The sequence below is a fragment of the Cornus florida genome, unplaced genomic scaffold (assembly GCF_030987335.1).
Source record: "Cornus florida cultivar Cherokee Brave unplaced genomic scaffold, ASM3098733v1 CherokeeBrave_3.0.0_Hap2_Chr02, whole genome shotgun sequence".
In the NCBI taxonomy this organism is placed as follows: domain Eukaryota; kingdom Viridiplantae; phylum Streptophyta; class Magnoliopsida; order Cornales; family Cornaceae; genus Cornus; species Cornus florida.
In genome coordinates, this window is record NW_026775572.1 from 32521141 (window position 1) to 32538689 (window position 17549).

Here is a 17549-nt window from a genome sequence, read left to right on the forward strand (position 1 = left end):
AAAATCTTAAAGGGATGAATCGTGGCGACAACTTGCCACTTTTCCCAAATCTCATCAATCCTTTCCGTGGAGAAACTCGCAGAAAAACATGGTCTCCTACCTCAAAGGATAACGCCCGTCTCCGCTTATCCGCATAGCTCTTCTGTTGGCTCTGAGCTGTAAGTAACCTTCGTCTTATCAGCTTAATTTTCTCGGTAGTCTCGAGTACAATGTCGGGTCCTAAGGCGGCTGTCTCGCCTACCTCAGTCCAATAAATAGGAGACCTACAAGGTCTACCATACAACGCCTCAAATGGAGCCATTTGAATACTCACTTAATAATTGTTGTTGTAGGCAAACTCAATAAGTGGAAGGTGATCCTTCCAACTACCACCCAAATCAAGCACACATGCCCGAAGCATATACTCCAAAATCTGGATAGTACGCTCCAATTGACCGTCAGTCTGTGGATGGAATGCCGTACTCAGATGCAACGCTGAGCCAAACGCTGCTTAAAGTCCTTCCCAGAACTTCGAAGTGAACTTAGTATCCCTATCTAACACAATGGTTACAGGAACTTCATATAACCTTACAATTTCCTTCACATAAAGAACACCAAGCTTCTCTACATCATCTGTTGCCTTAATAGGCAAAAAGTGAGCCGTCTTGGTCAATCTGTCAATGATGACCCATACGGCCTCATTGCCCCTTCGTGACCTTGGAAGACCTATCACAAAATCCATAGTAATATGTTCCCATTTCCACTGCGCTACAGGCAATGGATGCAATAAACCGGCTGGTCTCTGATGCTCGGCCTTCACTTGCTGACAGGTAAGGCATTTAGCCACAAACTGTGCAACATCTTTCTTTATCCCGTTCCACCAATACTGACGTCTCAAATTGTGATACATCTTGGTACCACCTGGATAAACTGCAAAGCAGGAAGTGTGAAACTCCCGTAAGACGTCTTCATGACAACCTATGGAAACTACCAACAAACCCTTAAACCGTAGACCCCTATCTGCATGCAAGGCCTAATCTTTCACTGTCTCACCACTAGAGATCAAAGCATGAATGGCATCTAAATCCGGGTCCTGTCTCTGTGACTTAATCACTCGTACAACAAGAGTAGGCTGAGCCACAAGACTAAACAAGAATGCCAACTCGCTGTCAATATCATCATCAAAACAATACAATCCCATCTTTACCAAATCCTTAAGCATCTTCCACTTTCGAATAGCCAAACAGGCCAGAGTCCCACGAGATTTCCGGCTTAAGGCATCTGTTACCACATTTGCCTTGCCCGAATGATACTGCAAGTCAAAATTGTAATCTTCCAAGTACTCAAGCCATCGTCTCTGCCTGTTGTTCAAGTCCCTTTGGGAGAAAAGGTACTTGAGACTTTTATGATCCGAGTATACCTCAAATCTCTCACCATACAAGTAGTGTCTCCAACACTTCAAAGCAAACATAACTGCTGCCAACTCCAGATCATGAGTAGGGTAGTTGTACTCGTGAGTTTTCAACTGCCGAGACCTATAAGCCACTACTCTACCATCCTGCATCAACACACACCTTAAACCATTACGTGAAGCATCACAATAGATCACATAACCCAAGCCACGCTCAGGTATCACCAACACTGGAGCCGTAGTCAACCTTGTTTTCAATTCCTGAAAGGATGACTCACAGGCTTCATTCCATGCAAACTTAATCCCCTTCCGGGTCAAACGGGTCATAGGCGCTGCCAAGTGAGAAAAATCCTTCACAAATCTTCGGTAGTAACCCGCTAAACCAAGAAAACTCCGAATCTCAAAAACATTCTTAGGTTGTTCCCAATTCAAAATTGCTTCAACCTTTGATGGATCCACTAACACTCCACCTTCTGAAACAACATGTCCCAAAAACTTCACCTCCTGTAGCCAAAACTCACATTTCTCATATTTGGCATACAATCGATGCTCCCGCAAAATCTGTAAAACAATACTTAAATGGACCTCGTGCTCCTCCCGAGTCCGTGAATACACAAGAATGTCATCCACGAAAATTACCACAAACTGGTCCAAGTAATCGTGAAAGACGCGGTTCATTAAGTCCATGAATGCTACTGGCGCATTAGTCAAGCCAAAAGGCATAACAAGGAACTCATAGTGTCCATACCGTGTACGGAATGCTGTCTTCGGGATATCCTCATTCCTAACCCGTAATTGAGAATAGCCAGACCTCAAGTCAATCTTTGAGAAACAACTGGCTCCCCTCAACTGATCAAATAAATCATCTATCATTGGCAAAGGATACTTATTCTTGATGGTGGCACGATTTAACTTCCGGTAATCAATGCACAACCTCAAAGAACCATCTTTCTTCTTAGCAAATAAGACCGGTGTACCCCATGGTGACACACTCGGTCGGATGAAACCCTTTATCCTCAAATCATCAAGCTGTCTTTTTAATTCCTCCAATTCAACTGGTGTCATATGATACGGTACCATAGAAATCGGCGCGGTACCTGACATTAACTCAATAGAGAACTCCACTTCTTGGTATGGAGGCAACTCTGTCAAATCCTCCGGAAACACATCTAGAAAATCACGAACAACTGCAGGATAATCTTCTTCCACAACATCATCTTCTTCGGCTGTAAGGCTAGCCAAAAAGTAATCACCACGACTCCGTCCACGAATTCCATAAAACGATGAAATGTGGGAATCACTCCGATCTCCCACGAAAAAGAAACAGTCTCCCTCGGGAGTACAAACTGTAACCTTTCCTCTATAACAGTCGATCGTGGCATGAAAGGAAGCTAACCAATCCATCCCGAGAATGACATCAAAGTTAGTCATCTCCAGGAGGATAAGGTCAAACACAAAAATCCGCCCGGCTATCACAATGGAACAGTCCCTTACGACTCGGCTCAAAGACACTGAAACTCCAACTGGCGTATCAACACACAATGCCCGATCCATAAAACTAACCTCTAACCCCTATGCAAGTGCAAATGATGATGAAATGAAAGAATGAGATGCACCAGAATCAAACAAAACACGGGCCCAAGAACCAAACACTGGAAATATACCTCGGAGAACTGAAGATCTAGGAGATGCATCAGTTGATAAAAGGGCAAAGACATGCCCATGCGGTGCCTGTGCCTATAAACTACTAATCTGAACACTAGACTGTTGTGCCGACACAGTAGGAGTATCCCTCTTAACTAGTCGTGAACCCTGAGAAGACAAGGCAGGCTGTGGTGGTGGCAGTGGTCTGAAACCTGATTGAACCGTAGCCGACTGTGATGGCCTCTGCCGTGACCCTCTGCCACTAGTGGTGCTTGCTCCCTGACTCGGACAGTCCCGAATCAAATGGCCCTGCTGGCCACACCCATAACAAGCCTTCAGAGCTGAAGAAACTGAAGTCAATCTCATGGGACAATTGAACTTGTAATGTCCAGGCTGCTGGCACTGAAAGCAAATAACTGCACTCCTATTAGACCCAGCTGGCAACGGAGTGGTAGGAGCAGATCGTGCAGATTGCTGCCCTTGAAACTAAAATGAACCACTCTTGTTCCTCTTCCAAGAAGATCCCTCTGAAGATGGCCCTGTACCCCTCTTTTACTTCAACTGCTCTCTTCTTGCATCATTCTCTTTATTATTAGCCTCCAGCATCAAAGCCCTTTCCACTGCTTTAGAATAAACCTTAATGAACTGTGCCGTGATCAACGTCCTCATCCGATCATTAATAACCAGAAACAAACTTCCGAGTCTTGTTAACTTCATCTCTCACCATTTCTGGAGCAAAACGAGAAAGTGAAGTGAACTTGTTGTCATATTCCGCCACTGACATGCTCCCTTGAATAAGGTTATGAAACTGGTCTTGTAACTCCCATCTTTTGGAAAGCGGAAAGTACTTTTCATAAAACAATTCCTTGAACTTATCCCAACTCATCTCCTCCACCTTATACCGGCTCGTAACCGACTTCCACCATAATTTGGCATCATTAGCAAACTTATAAATAGCTAGGATGATCTTCAAATGATCCTCCGTCACATCCATTGAAATCAATTGAGTTTCAACTTGCTCCATGTAGTTATCTGTTATCATTGGATCCGCACCTCCCTCAAACATAACCGGTATCAGCTGAGAAAACCCCTTAATAATCTTGAGACGCTTCTGAGCTGGCGTCTCTTCAACTTGAAATATAGGTTGTGGTGCCGACTGCGACTGAGCAGCAATCATTGCCTTCACGATATTTTGCAATAAACGATTCAACTCCAGTGCCACAGAACCTTCACCCACTTTTACGGGTGCTTCAACATTATCCCTCCTTGTGGGGACAACTCTCAGGGGAATCAAGTCCCTAAGAAGTGTGTCCTTATCATTTAGCTCCTCCGGATTGGAGCTGGAGCTCTCACCAACATCACCCCTAGTCGGCCTGGAGCCAACTTCCCTTTGTTCCTCACGCCGTGACATCGTGCTACAAAACGAGAAAACAGTTTAATGACATTACACTAAAGTCCACTATAGACGACTCAACGTGAAATGATGTCGTAATGACACCTAGCATGCAAAGCCATTCAAGAAACATTTTACCGTAGACATTTAAGCACGTAAGCACATAAGCAGTTAAGCATGCTTGTTCAAGTAATAAGCAAGTAGCAAATAGTCAATACACAATGAAATCAACATCCCACGCAATCCTATGTAGGCCTCTACCCGTCGTCCTAATGGTTTTCGAACCATGTGCTTTGATACCAAATTTGTAACGACCCAAGCTGATGCCAAAATTTTAAAAAAATTTCGGCATAACCTCCCCTAAAAATGGTCCTTTAAGAATCTGTCCCAATACATAAAACACATAATATACTCTAGCATCCCATTCATCCGTTCATTATACCTCAACATAGTTCCTCTCATGGTGGAACATCCACACACCAATTAATCTAAATTATCATAATTACAGTCCCAAAATACATGGTTAAGATTTAAAGTCCCTGTCTTACAACGTTACATGATACAATTGCATGGAAATATATACCATAATTCCATTAGTTTCGTTTACATCAAACAAAATATAAGTTCGTTCTTAAGTTACAAGGCCATGAATACTAACTTAGTTACATTTCCACAACTATGAATATACATAGAATGGTCAAAATACAAAATAGCAAACAACCTTCTAACAACTTTCAAACTTGAGGTGGATTGTCGTTCACCGGTTCATTTCCAAGACCTGAAAAAAAATAATATAAATAGTAGGGTGAGCATAAAGCTCAGTAGGTGACACTTAAGACACACATCTTGTGTCCTTGTGAATCCAAACAAAGTATAGGCCAATGGGAAATGGGGATCATACAATGTCGGGAAATAATACAGCATAACGATTTAATCTCAAGTATATCCAATGTAATGCAATGAGATGCAATGCATGCTAGTGTCGCTTCCCATTTTCATAATCCAAAACATCGTTTCTAAACTGTTAATACAGCCCGCCCTTTGGTAGCCCCGCCGCGACACGAGAGGAGGATTGGCTAGTGTCCCTAACCCTTGGTAATCCCGCGGCGTCATTATGGGGCTCAGCTAGCTCAACCACGTTAGGGCGACTCCCTAGTCCCCTCTATGCTATATTAACCTTCGGCCCGTTGGTAACCGCGCAGCGACTGGGTTTTACATAAAACTATTTCATTAAAAACACTTCCTTGAAATTCCCCATATTTATTTCAAGAACAATTTCCCCCATTTCATGCAAACCCAATGGTATGTGTATGTATATATGTTCCATACATTCAATGTCATGGCATTTAAAATTCTACACCATAAAATTAAACAATCAACATGTTCAACATCTCCCAAGTAATTATTAACACATTAAGATACAACAAAATACATTTAAGCATGCTTTACACATAAAACAACTCACATTTATTCACATGAATTTCTTTAGACAACATTTAAAATAATCATTGATACAATTAACTTCTAATTAAGCATGCTTGGCACAATAAAGAAGTATAACTCACAATAGAACAAGAAGATAGTGGATTAAGGTGTCCCTACCTCAAATTTGCACAAAACCCTTAAAATGGGTCTTGAATTTCGAACCCTAAGGAAGGCACCAAATCTGGAATTGTTCGTATGGATGCGTAGAGCTCGTCGTGGGCTTTGTTTTGCATCAAACGACACCTTAATCCGATAAGAGATGAGAGAGAAATTAAGCCTTGAAGCTTTGAAGAACAAAAAAGAAAAGAAAAGAAAAGAAAAGAAAGCTACTGGACGAGAGAGAGAGAGAGTGATACGCAGAGAGGAAGAGATAAGTCATTATATTGGCTTATAATTCATGTGGGCCCCACAGGTGAATAAAATTTTATTCAACTTTAACATATATAATGTTTTTGACTTTATATATATATATATATATATATAAAGTCAAAAACATTACAGAGAGGGCTTCGACAACGATTGTAGAAGGGACATTCTGAAACACAAGGCCAAAAGATCGAAGAAGATGGCCTTCGTGATTTCTAAGAATAAATCGACCACTTGCTCTGTTAGTGGAAGCGTCAAAAGAGGCATCAAAATTCAATTTGATGGATGAAGGAAGAGGAGGAATCCAACGTGAAGACTGAGGGTGGGAGACTGGAACATGGAAATCCAACAAGCTATCCTGAAAATAAAAGGTTGAGAAGTTAGAGAAATCATGAAGTGCTCTATCAAGGATAATGTGGGGATTAACCCTCAAGTTGTTGAAATTAAAAAGCAACTACACAAAGTTCATTTTGAACATAGTTACAAACCGCACACAGCTAGATAAGTAACTATCATTCACTTCTTATTTTATAAACCTTCAAACATTACATGTATGGGTCTTTAGCATGGTTCATTGTATTGTTCAATAAGCAAATTTTTTTCCAGTCCAATATGCGATCCATATCAACCCATATCAATCAATTTACATTGATTTTATCTGAGTCCATTACACTGCAGCCGCAACCGTGACCGCTATTGCTAACCATGCTTTAGAGTACTACAAATTTCTTAGAAATTCAATAAGTGGGGTCAACATCTGTCACATCGAGGGAGGGACTTGGAGGGGAGAGATTTCTAATGGCGGAGCAAAACAAGCGGCCGAGTACGTTGATTTGTGTCACGGCAGTGTCACCAACGCTGATTTGGCCGTGAGCTAGTAGGGTTGTGGTAGCAATTAACAGAAGAGCAAAGAGGAAGAACATGGAAGGATAAGCCATTTCTATTTGTTAGGTTTTAAGCTGCAGAGTAGTTATGTCCAAAAAAATGTAGAGGTGAGACACTTACTTATAGTTAGTTCCTGTAATTAGAGGCTTATGTTGAACAAAATATTCCATAAATCAAGTGTGCTGTGGAACTAATTTTGCAGAGTTATGTAGGTTCTGAGTAGAGGGTTTAATGGGTCATGCACGATGAGTTTTAATGGGTCATGCACTACGGGTAAAGATCTAAGATTGTGTAGGATTGCACGATCATATTCCTAATGGAATTAATCTGTTTTAGCACAGCACTCCAAAACTATTTATTTTTATTTTTTATTTAAATTACAATGACCTCTTTTAGGATTTAGACAAATTATATGCGGATATTCGGTTGAACTTTTATTACTTTGACCTCTTGAGATTTATTGATCAAATTTTATAAAATTATAATTTTGCCCTTAAGTAACTTTTTACATTCAAAGTCACTTTTTGACCATCCCTAAGTTATAATTTTGCCCTTAAGTGACTTTTTATGTTCAAAGTCACTTTTCAACCATCGCGGACAAGTTTAGGGTAAGTCGAATTAATAAACGTTGAAAAATCCCAAGGGTTGTAGCATATTGTAAGCTAAGTGTATATAATGATGTTTTTTTTTTTTTTTTTTTTAAGTTAATTTCAAGTATTCGAGAAGGTACGACCCTCAACAACTCAACTAATTCCTGAGGACCCGGAAGCGCCTCCTCATCTGGATCGGATAAGTCACTGCAGGGGCAGCGAAAGCTATCACAAAGAACACCCAGCAAAACTTGAAACCCGGACCTTAGATTTGCTAAGCTCCAAAATCCAGCGAGTAAACCATTGTCCCATATCCAAAGTGGATTAGAAGAAACAAGTAGGTAGGTAGAAGCAAAACCATCAAGACACTGAAGTTAAGGTACTAAGAAGCCAAAAAGGGAGAAATTTTAGACTTCCTGACATTTCAATCCTCTGTTTTGATGATCAAAGTGGACAAGAATGTGTCAAACTTGCACTCTAGCGGCCATTTATTCTATTTCTAACTCTATTTTTCTTTTTCTTTCCATACATACATGCATTAGTATTCTGATTCTGTCATCTTTCAGACTCCAAAAAGATTACTCATTATGCGTCAATGATCAGTCACCTCTGGCACCTGCACTGGGTATCTATGGATCCTGTCCGACCACGCATTCGAATCGTCCGGTTTGAGCTTTGAAATGCATTTCCAAACAGCACTGTTACACTTAAACCCACTCCCAAATGCCAGCTGCCAAACTTTATCCCCCTTCCTCACCCTCCCCTTTGCCTCAAGATAGCATAGTGAGTACCAAATTGATGAAGATGATGTGTTCCCAAACCTATACAATGTCATTTTTGAGGGCTCCATATCTCTATCTGTCAACTTCAGTTTCTCCTTGATGGTGTCAATCACTGCTTTCCCTCCAGCATGTATGCAGAAATGCGCAAAGGCCTTCTTGAAATCCGGTATACGAGGACCCCTTTTCTTTGAAGGGGCCCAAATTTTCTTCCACGCCACTGACAACCCGTATCCAATTTGCTCCGAATAGGGCAGCACCAATGAGCCTAGTGATGCCATGTTTGTCTTCAGGCCTTCCCCTGCTACCTGCAGGATTGTCCGGGATAGGGACACCCCGGTATACCCCTCCTCATCCGATTCCTGTATTATGCACTTGTAGGAACCAGTTTTGGACCCTAGATGAGTCCGGACCACGTGCTGGAGTTCGTATTTAGCAATCTTTTTGTCACATTTTCTGTTGGAGAGTAACACTGCAGACCCTCCCATTCTGAACAAGCAGTTGGCTAGGAGCATAGACTTGACCTTTCCTTGGTAAAAATTTGAGCATATGGCCTCCATGCTAAGGACCAAAGCTACTGAATTCTTGTGGACTTTGAGGAGGTCCCGAGCCAAGCTAATTGACAAAATTCCCGCGCTGCATCCCATCCCGGATAGATTGAAGCTCATGACATTGCTTCTGAATCCGAACTTATTGATGATCATTGCAGCCAAAGAGGGAGTGGGACAGATTAGGCTGCAGTTTGTGATGAGGATATCAATGCTTTTCGGGGTTATGTTGTGCTTGGTGAGCAGCTCTTGGACTACTGAAAAAAGTACTGTTTCGACTTCATTCAGGATAGAACTAGAGGACTGATCAGCTGGGAGTTGATGGATCTGTAATGGTAAACAGGTTTCATTTCCAATGCCGGATTTTAACATGACTTTTCTTTGAAATTCAATTCTCTCTCGATTTTCATTCATAATTTCTGAGTGCTCTATGAAGGAGGAGATGGGGACTCGATGAGTGTCAGGTGCACGGAAGCAGATGAAGTCGAGGAGATACACACACTTTGAATTGTACGAAAAGTAGATTACGGATAGAATGAGAGTAATGGCTGCAAGAAACTTGAATTGGGTAAATGAGATGGAGACCTCAGAAAGAGTACATTGATCAAACATTAAGCACTCCATATTTTGTGTCCCCAAAATTCAATTTGCGAGTGTATAGTAATATATACATGGTTATTAACTGGTTTTGTGCAGTGAAGAAGTGTGTTTCTCTGTTTAAGCCCAACTGACGGAGGGTTAAAAGGTTCATGCAAGACAAATTGAACTCCAACCCCGTGTGTGAAATTGCACACAACACATTCACCAGAATTAACTAGGGGTCTTACAAACGACTTGAATTATATTAATAGAAATTGAAGAAAATTTAATAAGTAATCCACATTGTAAAGCGAAGGGACATTGTTATAGATAATACAAAATTAATTAATCAAATCATAAACTATCAACTGAACCTAGTTACAGTAAAAATTAGATAGAATTCAATTAAATAGTAGCAAGTAGTTATGTTAAAAACTTTTATGACTAATTTGGTGCGGTGGAATGGAATAAAAGAAAGCGAAATGGATTGATTTTTATTCCATTCTCATATTTGGTATTAATTTTAAAGTTGGAATCATCATTTCCGACTATTCTCAGAGAATAATCATTCTATCAAAATCATTCCACTTTCAAACAAAAGGAATGACCATTCCATTCCCACCTCCATTCTCATTCCATTCTAATTCATTCCACCACAACTAACTAGCCATTAAAGTACTTCAAATTAAGCTTGACCAAAATATAAAATGGTTTTTAGTAAAACTTACTCTAACAACATCCATTATGGTTTGGACCACATCGGCCAAAATTTAAATGAATCGAGACTTTCAATTGTTGAAAAGGGGAAAAAGATAATTTCTATCATGTGTATGAAATTGAAATTTGTTCTTTTTTTCCTTTCCATACTTTAAGAACCAACTTTATAACGAAAGCGTAGTAAACCTTAATTTGGAAAATTATGAAGAAAATGGGTGCATATAACATAAATATTAATCATAAGATGCAATCCTCCTAACCCAGTAACATATAAGGATGATAATAGTAAGTCCAATGAATATTGTTTACACTTACTATGCTATCTTGAATAAGAAATACTTCAATAGAAGTAAGATTATATCCATGAACCATGAAAAAACAAAGAAAATAATAATAATAATAATAATACATGTTTTTTTTTTTAATAATATTCCGCGATTGTATAGAATTGTATAGAAAATGCATAAAATCGTGTTCTAACATTGAAAATATTTTAGATAGTCTTTTTGAGTTTTCTAGAATTATCCCAACTTTTTGATGTAGTGTTTTGTATAAATAGGGTTGATACTCATTTTTAGGGGTGGGCAAAAAATCCGCGAATCCGTTAATCCGATCCGATTTGTACGGATTAAATTGCCAGACTTACGGATCGGTGTCCGTAGTTTACAAATCGGATCAGGATTAAGCTGTCAAAAATTCAATTCGATCTGTGGCCAATCCGTAATATATATATATATATATATATATATATATATATATATATATATATATATATATTATACAATTAGTTTTATAATATTTATTACTCAATCAATATTAGTGGACCACTACCTTTTTATTTAATCAAAACCTAAACCTAACCAAAGATAAAAAAACTCAAAGAACTAAAGAATAGTAGAGAGAAAAGCGGCCGCCTAACCTATTATGTATTTAATTTGGTTTTATCTATATTCTGTTATATACTTATACTACTTCGTAAGTGGATATGAAATTGGCGAAAATAAACTATTTTGAAAAATCTAATCTGCGAATTGGATCCGATCCGATCCGTCATTTCACAGATCCGATCCTATCCGTTGGCTAACGAATTAGTGACGGATTCAAAATTTCCCAATCCGTTGCGAACGGATCGAATTAGAATTGAATCAATTGATGCCTAATCTGATTCGATTTGATCCGTGGCCACCCCTACTCATTTGCTCGATAACAAACATGTATTCTCTTTTCTTTTTACATTTACATAAACTCTTTTTTAGTGGCACATAGATGTAGTTACTTTACTCCATTTCATCATTAACATTATTCTATTAACCGATTAACAGTGATCTTAATGTCCAACGGCGGATTGTAACTTTTTTAGTTTATTTTTAACGTTAAGAGCAGACTATAGATAATATGAAAAGAAAAATAGTACAAATTAAAAGAGTTATGTTTTTTAGTGTCAACATTATTATATTTTCTTTTCTTCTCAAATAATATATATATATATATGTGTGTGTGTGTGTGTGTGTGTGTGACTGTGTGTTATAAATAAAGTATTTATGTTGTAATAAGGATTATTATAATAATGGTTATTATTATTTACTATATTTTGAATTAAGGGTTATAATTTATAAGTAATTTCATTCACAAACCATATCTATCATAAAAAATAAAAAATAAAAAAATAAAAAATTCATTCAGAAACCACATTCAAAATCATAAGGTAAACCCATAAATAGAAAAAAATTTAGAATTTGGAAGAGGCAAGATTTAATTTTTATACAAAAAATCACCATTAGTAACTATAAAAATGGTTTTTTTTTTTTAATTTATTTTTTGCAATTTGGGAGAGTCAAGCTTTAATTTTTATATAAAATTCACCATTAATAATTATAATTTAATACCATCAATAGGGTTTTACAAAAATTTTGAAGAACCAACTTTTTAGAAAAATTACCATTAATAACTATAATTTAGTACATAAATAGATCGATTTTGCAAAATTTTGGACACACCAATTTAATTTTTATATAGAAAAATGACTATTAATATATATATAGTACTAGTCCAAAAATTTTGCAAAATATTTGGAGGCTCTATTCATTTCATCTCTTATCCTATATTCCACATAAATAAAGATTTTACTACCTTCACAACACACAAAAATAAATTTGTAAAGTTTAAATACTTTAGTTTAATTAAAATTTTGTGAATGAAAATATGGATGAAAAAGTATATAATTTTTTGATCAAGAATATATATTTTACTTAGAACTGACTTTTTGGCCGTCAAAATATTTTTTATTTTTAATTTTTAATTTTTTCTTCTCAATCTCATCTCACTTCTACTCTCTTTATCTCTCCGAGTTAAGCAAAACTGAAATCAATTATCAATTTAGTGAATAAAAAGTATTACAGATTATATTTAAATTTTATATTTGAATGTCTTGGTTCAAAATAATATATTGTCCACACTAGAGTAAATTAATGGCTCTGTTACACACAATCACAAACACCCAACCTCCAAACAATAGAATACTCGATGAGCAATTCCACCTACCATATCCATTAAAGTCAAGCTCAATGTGAACATAATTACAAAAAAAAATTTTAACCCAAAAACAATTAAATAAAATAAATAAGGGCAGACCCTGACCCAAGGCGACCAAGGCTACCAAGGCTGTAGTCTATGGCCTCAAAATTTATGAAGCCTCAAAATTTATAGGTCCATGGATGATGGGCCACTAGAAAAAAAAAAATAATAATAATAAAAGAATAAAATAAAATAAAATAAAATTAGGGCAAATCATTTTAGCCTTCCTAATCGCCTCAATCTCTATTCTCATTCTCAACTATGAACTTCCCTCTCTCTGTCTCTGCAACTACAAACTACAAAATCCACAAGAATCAGAAGTTCAAAACCCATATATTTCAGTTTATCTATCTGTCTACAAGAATCAAAAGTTCAAAACCCATATCGGCATATCATTTCAGATTGTTCAAAAAATCAAAACCCATATCTTTCAGTTTTCATCGCCCGTTGTTCTAGTTCGGGTTCGCCGTTCGCAAGCTTCAGCCGCTGTCTCTCAACTCTCAAGCTTGCCCCCCTTTCTCTCTGCAACTGCTAACTTGTATGTATGGGTTTTGTTTTAATTGTTTTTTTTTCTTTCTAAATCAATTAATCAAGGTCTGTAATTCTTGTTTTGCAAACTAAATCCTATTTGGATGTTAACCGCATAAAGCATAAATCTGTCAATTAATATGGGACCCAATTGTAGATGAAACAAAGTACAATATAAAGTAACCAAATTTATTAATAATAAACAACAAAATTTTCAATTTTTTTTTGTAGATTTTTGTGCTTTGAGCAACTTGGAGGAGCTTGATTTGAGCGTTAGTGTGAAGGGGCTAATTATTATACTGTCATATTCATTGCATTGCATTTTGAGGTAATCTACATTTTATTTCAACAAAACAAAAACATAATATATATATTTTTTAATTCTATAACTTCTATTTCTATATATATATATTTTTGTTGTCATTTATGTTTACAAGAAAATTTGAATCTGGGCATGAAAAAAAAAAAAAAAAAAAGGGAGAGAGAAAAAAAATTGATTCAATCTCAAAAAGACGCTATTCATAAGCTTTTTAGGAACAATACACAAACTGAGAGTTTAGTTGAAGATTTGGTGAATGAAGAACATAAGAATAAAGAAAATCATAATGAACATGGAGATTTAATGAATGAAGATAGGAATAAGAATAAAAATGAAGAAAATGTGAATGAACTTGAAGATTTGGTAAATAAAGAATATATGAATAAGAACGATAATCTTCCTTTGAACATTAATGATCTTGGAAATTGAAAAAATATTGATAAAAAAATGGGAGATTTATTAGTTGAAAGAGGTCCTCCAAGAGATGCTAAACTTGAAAATTTTCCTAAGGATTCAAAAAATAGACATATATTTTTATGCGTGTGAGACTTTTTATGTATAAAGGGACTCATATTAAAGTTCGCCTAGGGCTCTCGAGATTTTTTCAATCTTAGGGCCGGCCCTGAAATAAACCATATGTAACATTCATTAAGGGCTGCAAGTTAGGCAGGCCCAATCCAGCTCAGTCCTAACCCAACTTCAACTCGAAGTTGGGTTGGGTTGGACTGGCCCAATTCCAAACAAAGCTGGGCTCTGCCAATAACCCAAATTCAAATTTTTTTGGGTTGGACAGGCTGACCCGTTCAACCCATTTTATTTATTTATTATTTGTTATTAAATAATTTTTATTTTAAAATTATTTAAAAACACCTTTAAACAATACGGGAGTAAACCCTAACACAACCCCCTGCCATCGGAGACCAAATCAAGAGAGGAGAGGAAGGAAAAGCAACGACCTCCCTAACACAAGTTGCCGTCGCCGCCACCGGAGACCAAATCAAAAGAGGAGAGAGGAGGAAAAGCAGCGACCATTCAACAGCGAGATGCTATAAGAAACGCGACCCAAAGGGTCGCCTCCTTATATCAACTACGACGACCTATTATCCTTCTTCTCCGGCGACTATTTGGTGCAGTGTTCCTGTCATTGCAAATAGCAGCGACCTGTTGCTTTATCTCTCCTTCTCTGATAAACCAGATCGTGCACTTCTCCGTTCAACCAGGTCGCCAGAGCGCAACCTGGTGTGCGTCATTGACGATCAGCAATCACAGACACACACACACACACACACACACACACACACACACACACACACACACCTATATCAAAGGTTAATTTTACTGTCACCCCCTCAGGTTTGACCAATTTTCACCCTCAAACATATTTCGAAAATAACTATTACTTAAGTTCATTTTTACTTTTTTGTTAAATTCTCCGTTAAAAATGAGAGAAAAGACAAATTTACCCCTATTTTAAAAAAATAAATTTTATTTAAAAATATCAAAAAACGAAAGTACTAAAATTCCCTTACATTCTCTCTATCTTTTCCAATTACTCTTTCTCTACTACAACCCAAAACTCACCTTCCGACAAACTTTCTGGCAACCCATATATATGTTCTCCGGCGAAACCAAACCCATCACAACCTATCTTTTCCTCTTTACGGTTTGAATTTGATGGTGACCAATTTGCTAACTCTAGGATTTCATCCTACAACTACAAGCATCTAATTACAAATGAAACAACATAGAATCAATCAACGACTTGGAAACCCAATTAAAACCCAAAATTATCCTTAAAAACTTAGACATTTTTGTCACCATTTCAATCAAAACCTATTTTAGATATCAATTCCGATACAACAAAAGTACCAAATTAACAACTAAATACGGTGAAATCAAATTATATATATATATATATATATATATATATATATATATATATACACATACGTATGAGAGAGAAGAACCTGAAAATTAATGTCTGTGTATTATATATATATATGATTATATATATATGTGTGTGTGTGTGTGTGTATTTAGGGATAATTTCACTGACACCCCCTCAGGTTTGGCCAAATATCACATTCAAATATCTTTCAAAAATAACTATCACTTACATTACAAACTTTTGCTCCGTTTTTTCACTCACATCCCAACCGTTACTTTTCAGATGTGTTAGACAACTTTTTTTTAATATAAAAAGACATATATACCCTTTGACTTAGATTTAACTAAATAAAGTGTAGTTTAATTATTAAACTGACATTTTTACCCTTATTGTTTTTTTTTTTTGGAATTTGACATTTTTTCCCTTATTATTCCATTAGAATTAATTAAGGAAACTAACCTTATTAGCTCTAAAATAATCAAAAAAGTAGACCTCGTTAGCTTAATTGAAGAGTAAAAATGTTGCTGTGTAATTGGTAATTCCTTTGTAATTGCTGATTTGAAGTGTAAAAATGTAAATGAATTGTAATAATATTTTTAACATGTAATTACAAATTTATTTTTAAACCTGTGATTGCTGAAGCCCATAAATGTGAAAAAAAAAAATCCCAATAAAGTCATTACATATAAATCTGAAAGCATCCCAATCCAGGAAAAAAAAATCCCGTAAACAGATTGAAAATTATGGTTAATTAACCCTAATCCAGGAAAAAAAATCCGAATCAATTAACCCTTTAAATAACCTAATTAGGATTAATTAACCCTAATCAATTAAGAAAAAAAAATTAACCCTAATCCAGCAAAAACTCGCGAAAAAGGCCGATGGCTTAATTGACCGTTTTTATTTTTATTTTTATTTTATTATTATTTTTTTTGCATGCAAAATATTGTGCTATTATTGATAGATTATGTTTTTGCATCTGCCATTCTTAACTATACGTAGTTGTTGTGTATAATTCTTTTTATCAATACAAATATTGTCTTACAGTGATGAGTAAAGGAATAAAAATATCCAAAGATTACCCATTTGCATATATAATATATATGTGTACCATAACCATTCAATCCCAAAATATTGCTTTGCAATCCTTAAAACCAAAACCTCATTTGACTTCACACGGATAACCTTGTAACCCAATTGGGTATTCAAGAATCCAAGTAAAGCACCACCCAGATTGGACCTTATTTAGAAGATGGGAACCCCACATGTATTATCCGAATTTATGAACACCCATTTTTTTGAGAGAGAAAGTTCCATGGCAAGAACAAGGCTAAAGAGAACCAATTAAAGAAGTGCAAGAACTCCAGTGAGTTTAGGTTCCACAATTCATAGAATTTCACTGTGACGAACCTGGTTTTAAGCCAGCGTGTCCTGTGATGAACCGAAGATTAACTCGATAACGGATCTGATATGCGGAAGCGAAAACAGAAAACAAGACTCTAAGAAGTCAAAGTGACCTTCCATGAGGTCGTGGAACTTAACAAGAACTGATGCGGAAGCAAAAGATCGAAAACATGACAAATAAACCCCCAGGGGCAAAATAGTCATTTCTAAAAATTGTAGATTCGGGTGCCACCAATCACACCGCTGGAAGGATAAAGAAAAACTAATCAAGATAGACTCAAGAATCGCATGATTTGGAGTCCGGACAAAGGAGAAATGGCATGACGACGAAAAACGGACACTTAAAGCTTTAAGGGCAAACTAGTAATTATTCAAAAATATCTAGGTATAACCGAGCACACTGTTGGATAGACGACGAAAAATTAATCAAGTTCAAAAAAAAATTCACTTGAATCGGAGT

General features: G+C 36.7%; 1 protein-coding gene across 1 annotated transcript; it reads right to left on the reverse strand.

The window, feature by feature from the left end:
- Positions 1 to 8345: 8345 nt before the first annotated feature.
- Positions 8346 to 9704, reverse strand: LOC132295997 (3-ketoacyl-CoA synthase 7-like). The gene has a single exon (XM_059794255.1). The coding sequence runs from the start codon at positions 9702 to 9704 to the stop codon at positions 8346 to 8348; it is 1359 nt and encodes a 452-aa protein (XP_059650238.1).
- Between the last annotated feature and the right edge of the window lie 7845 nt (positions 9705 to 17549).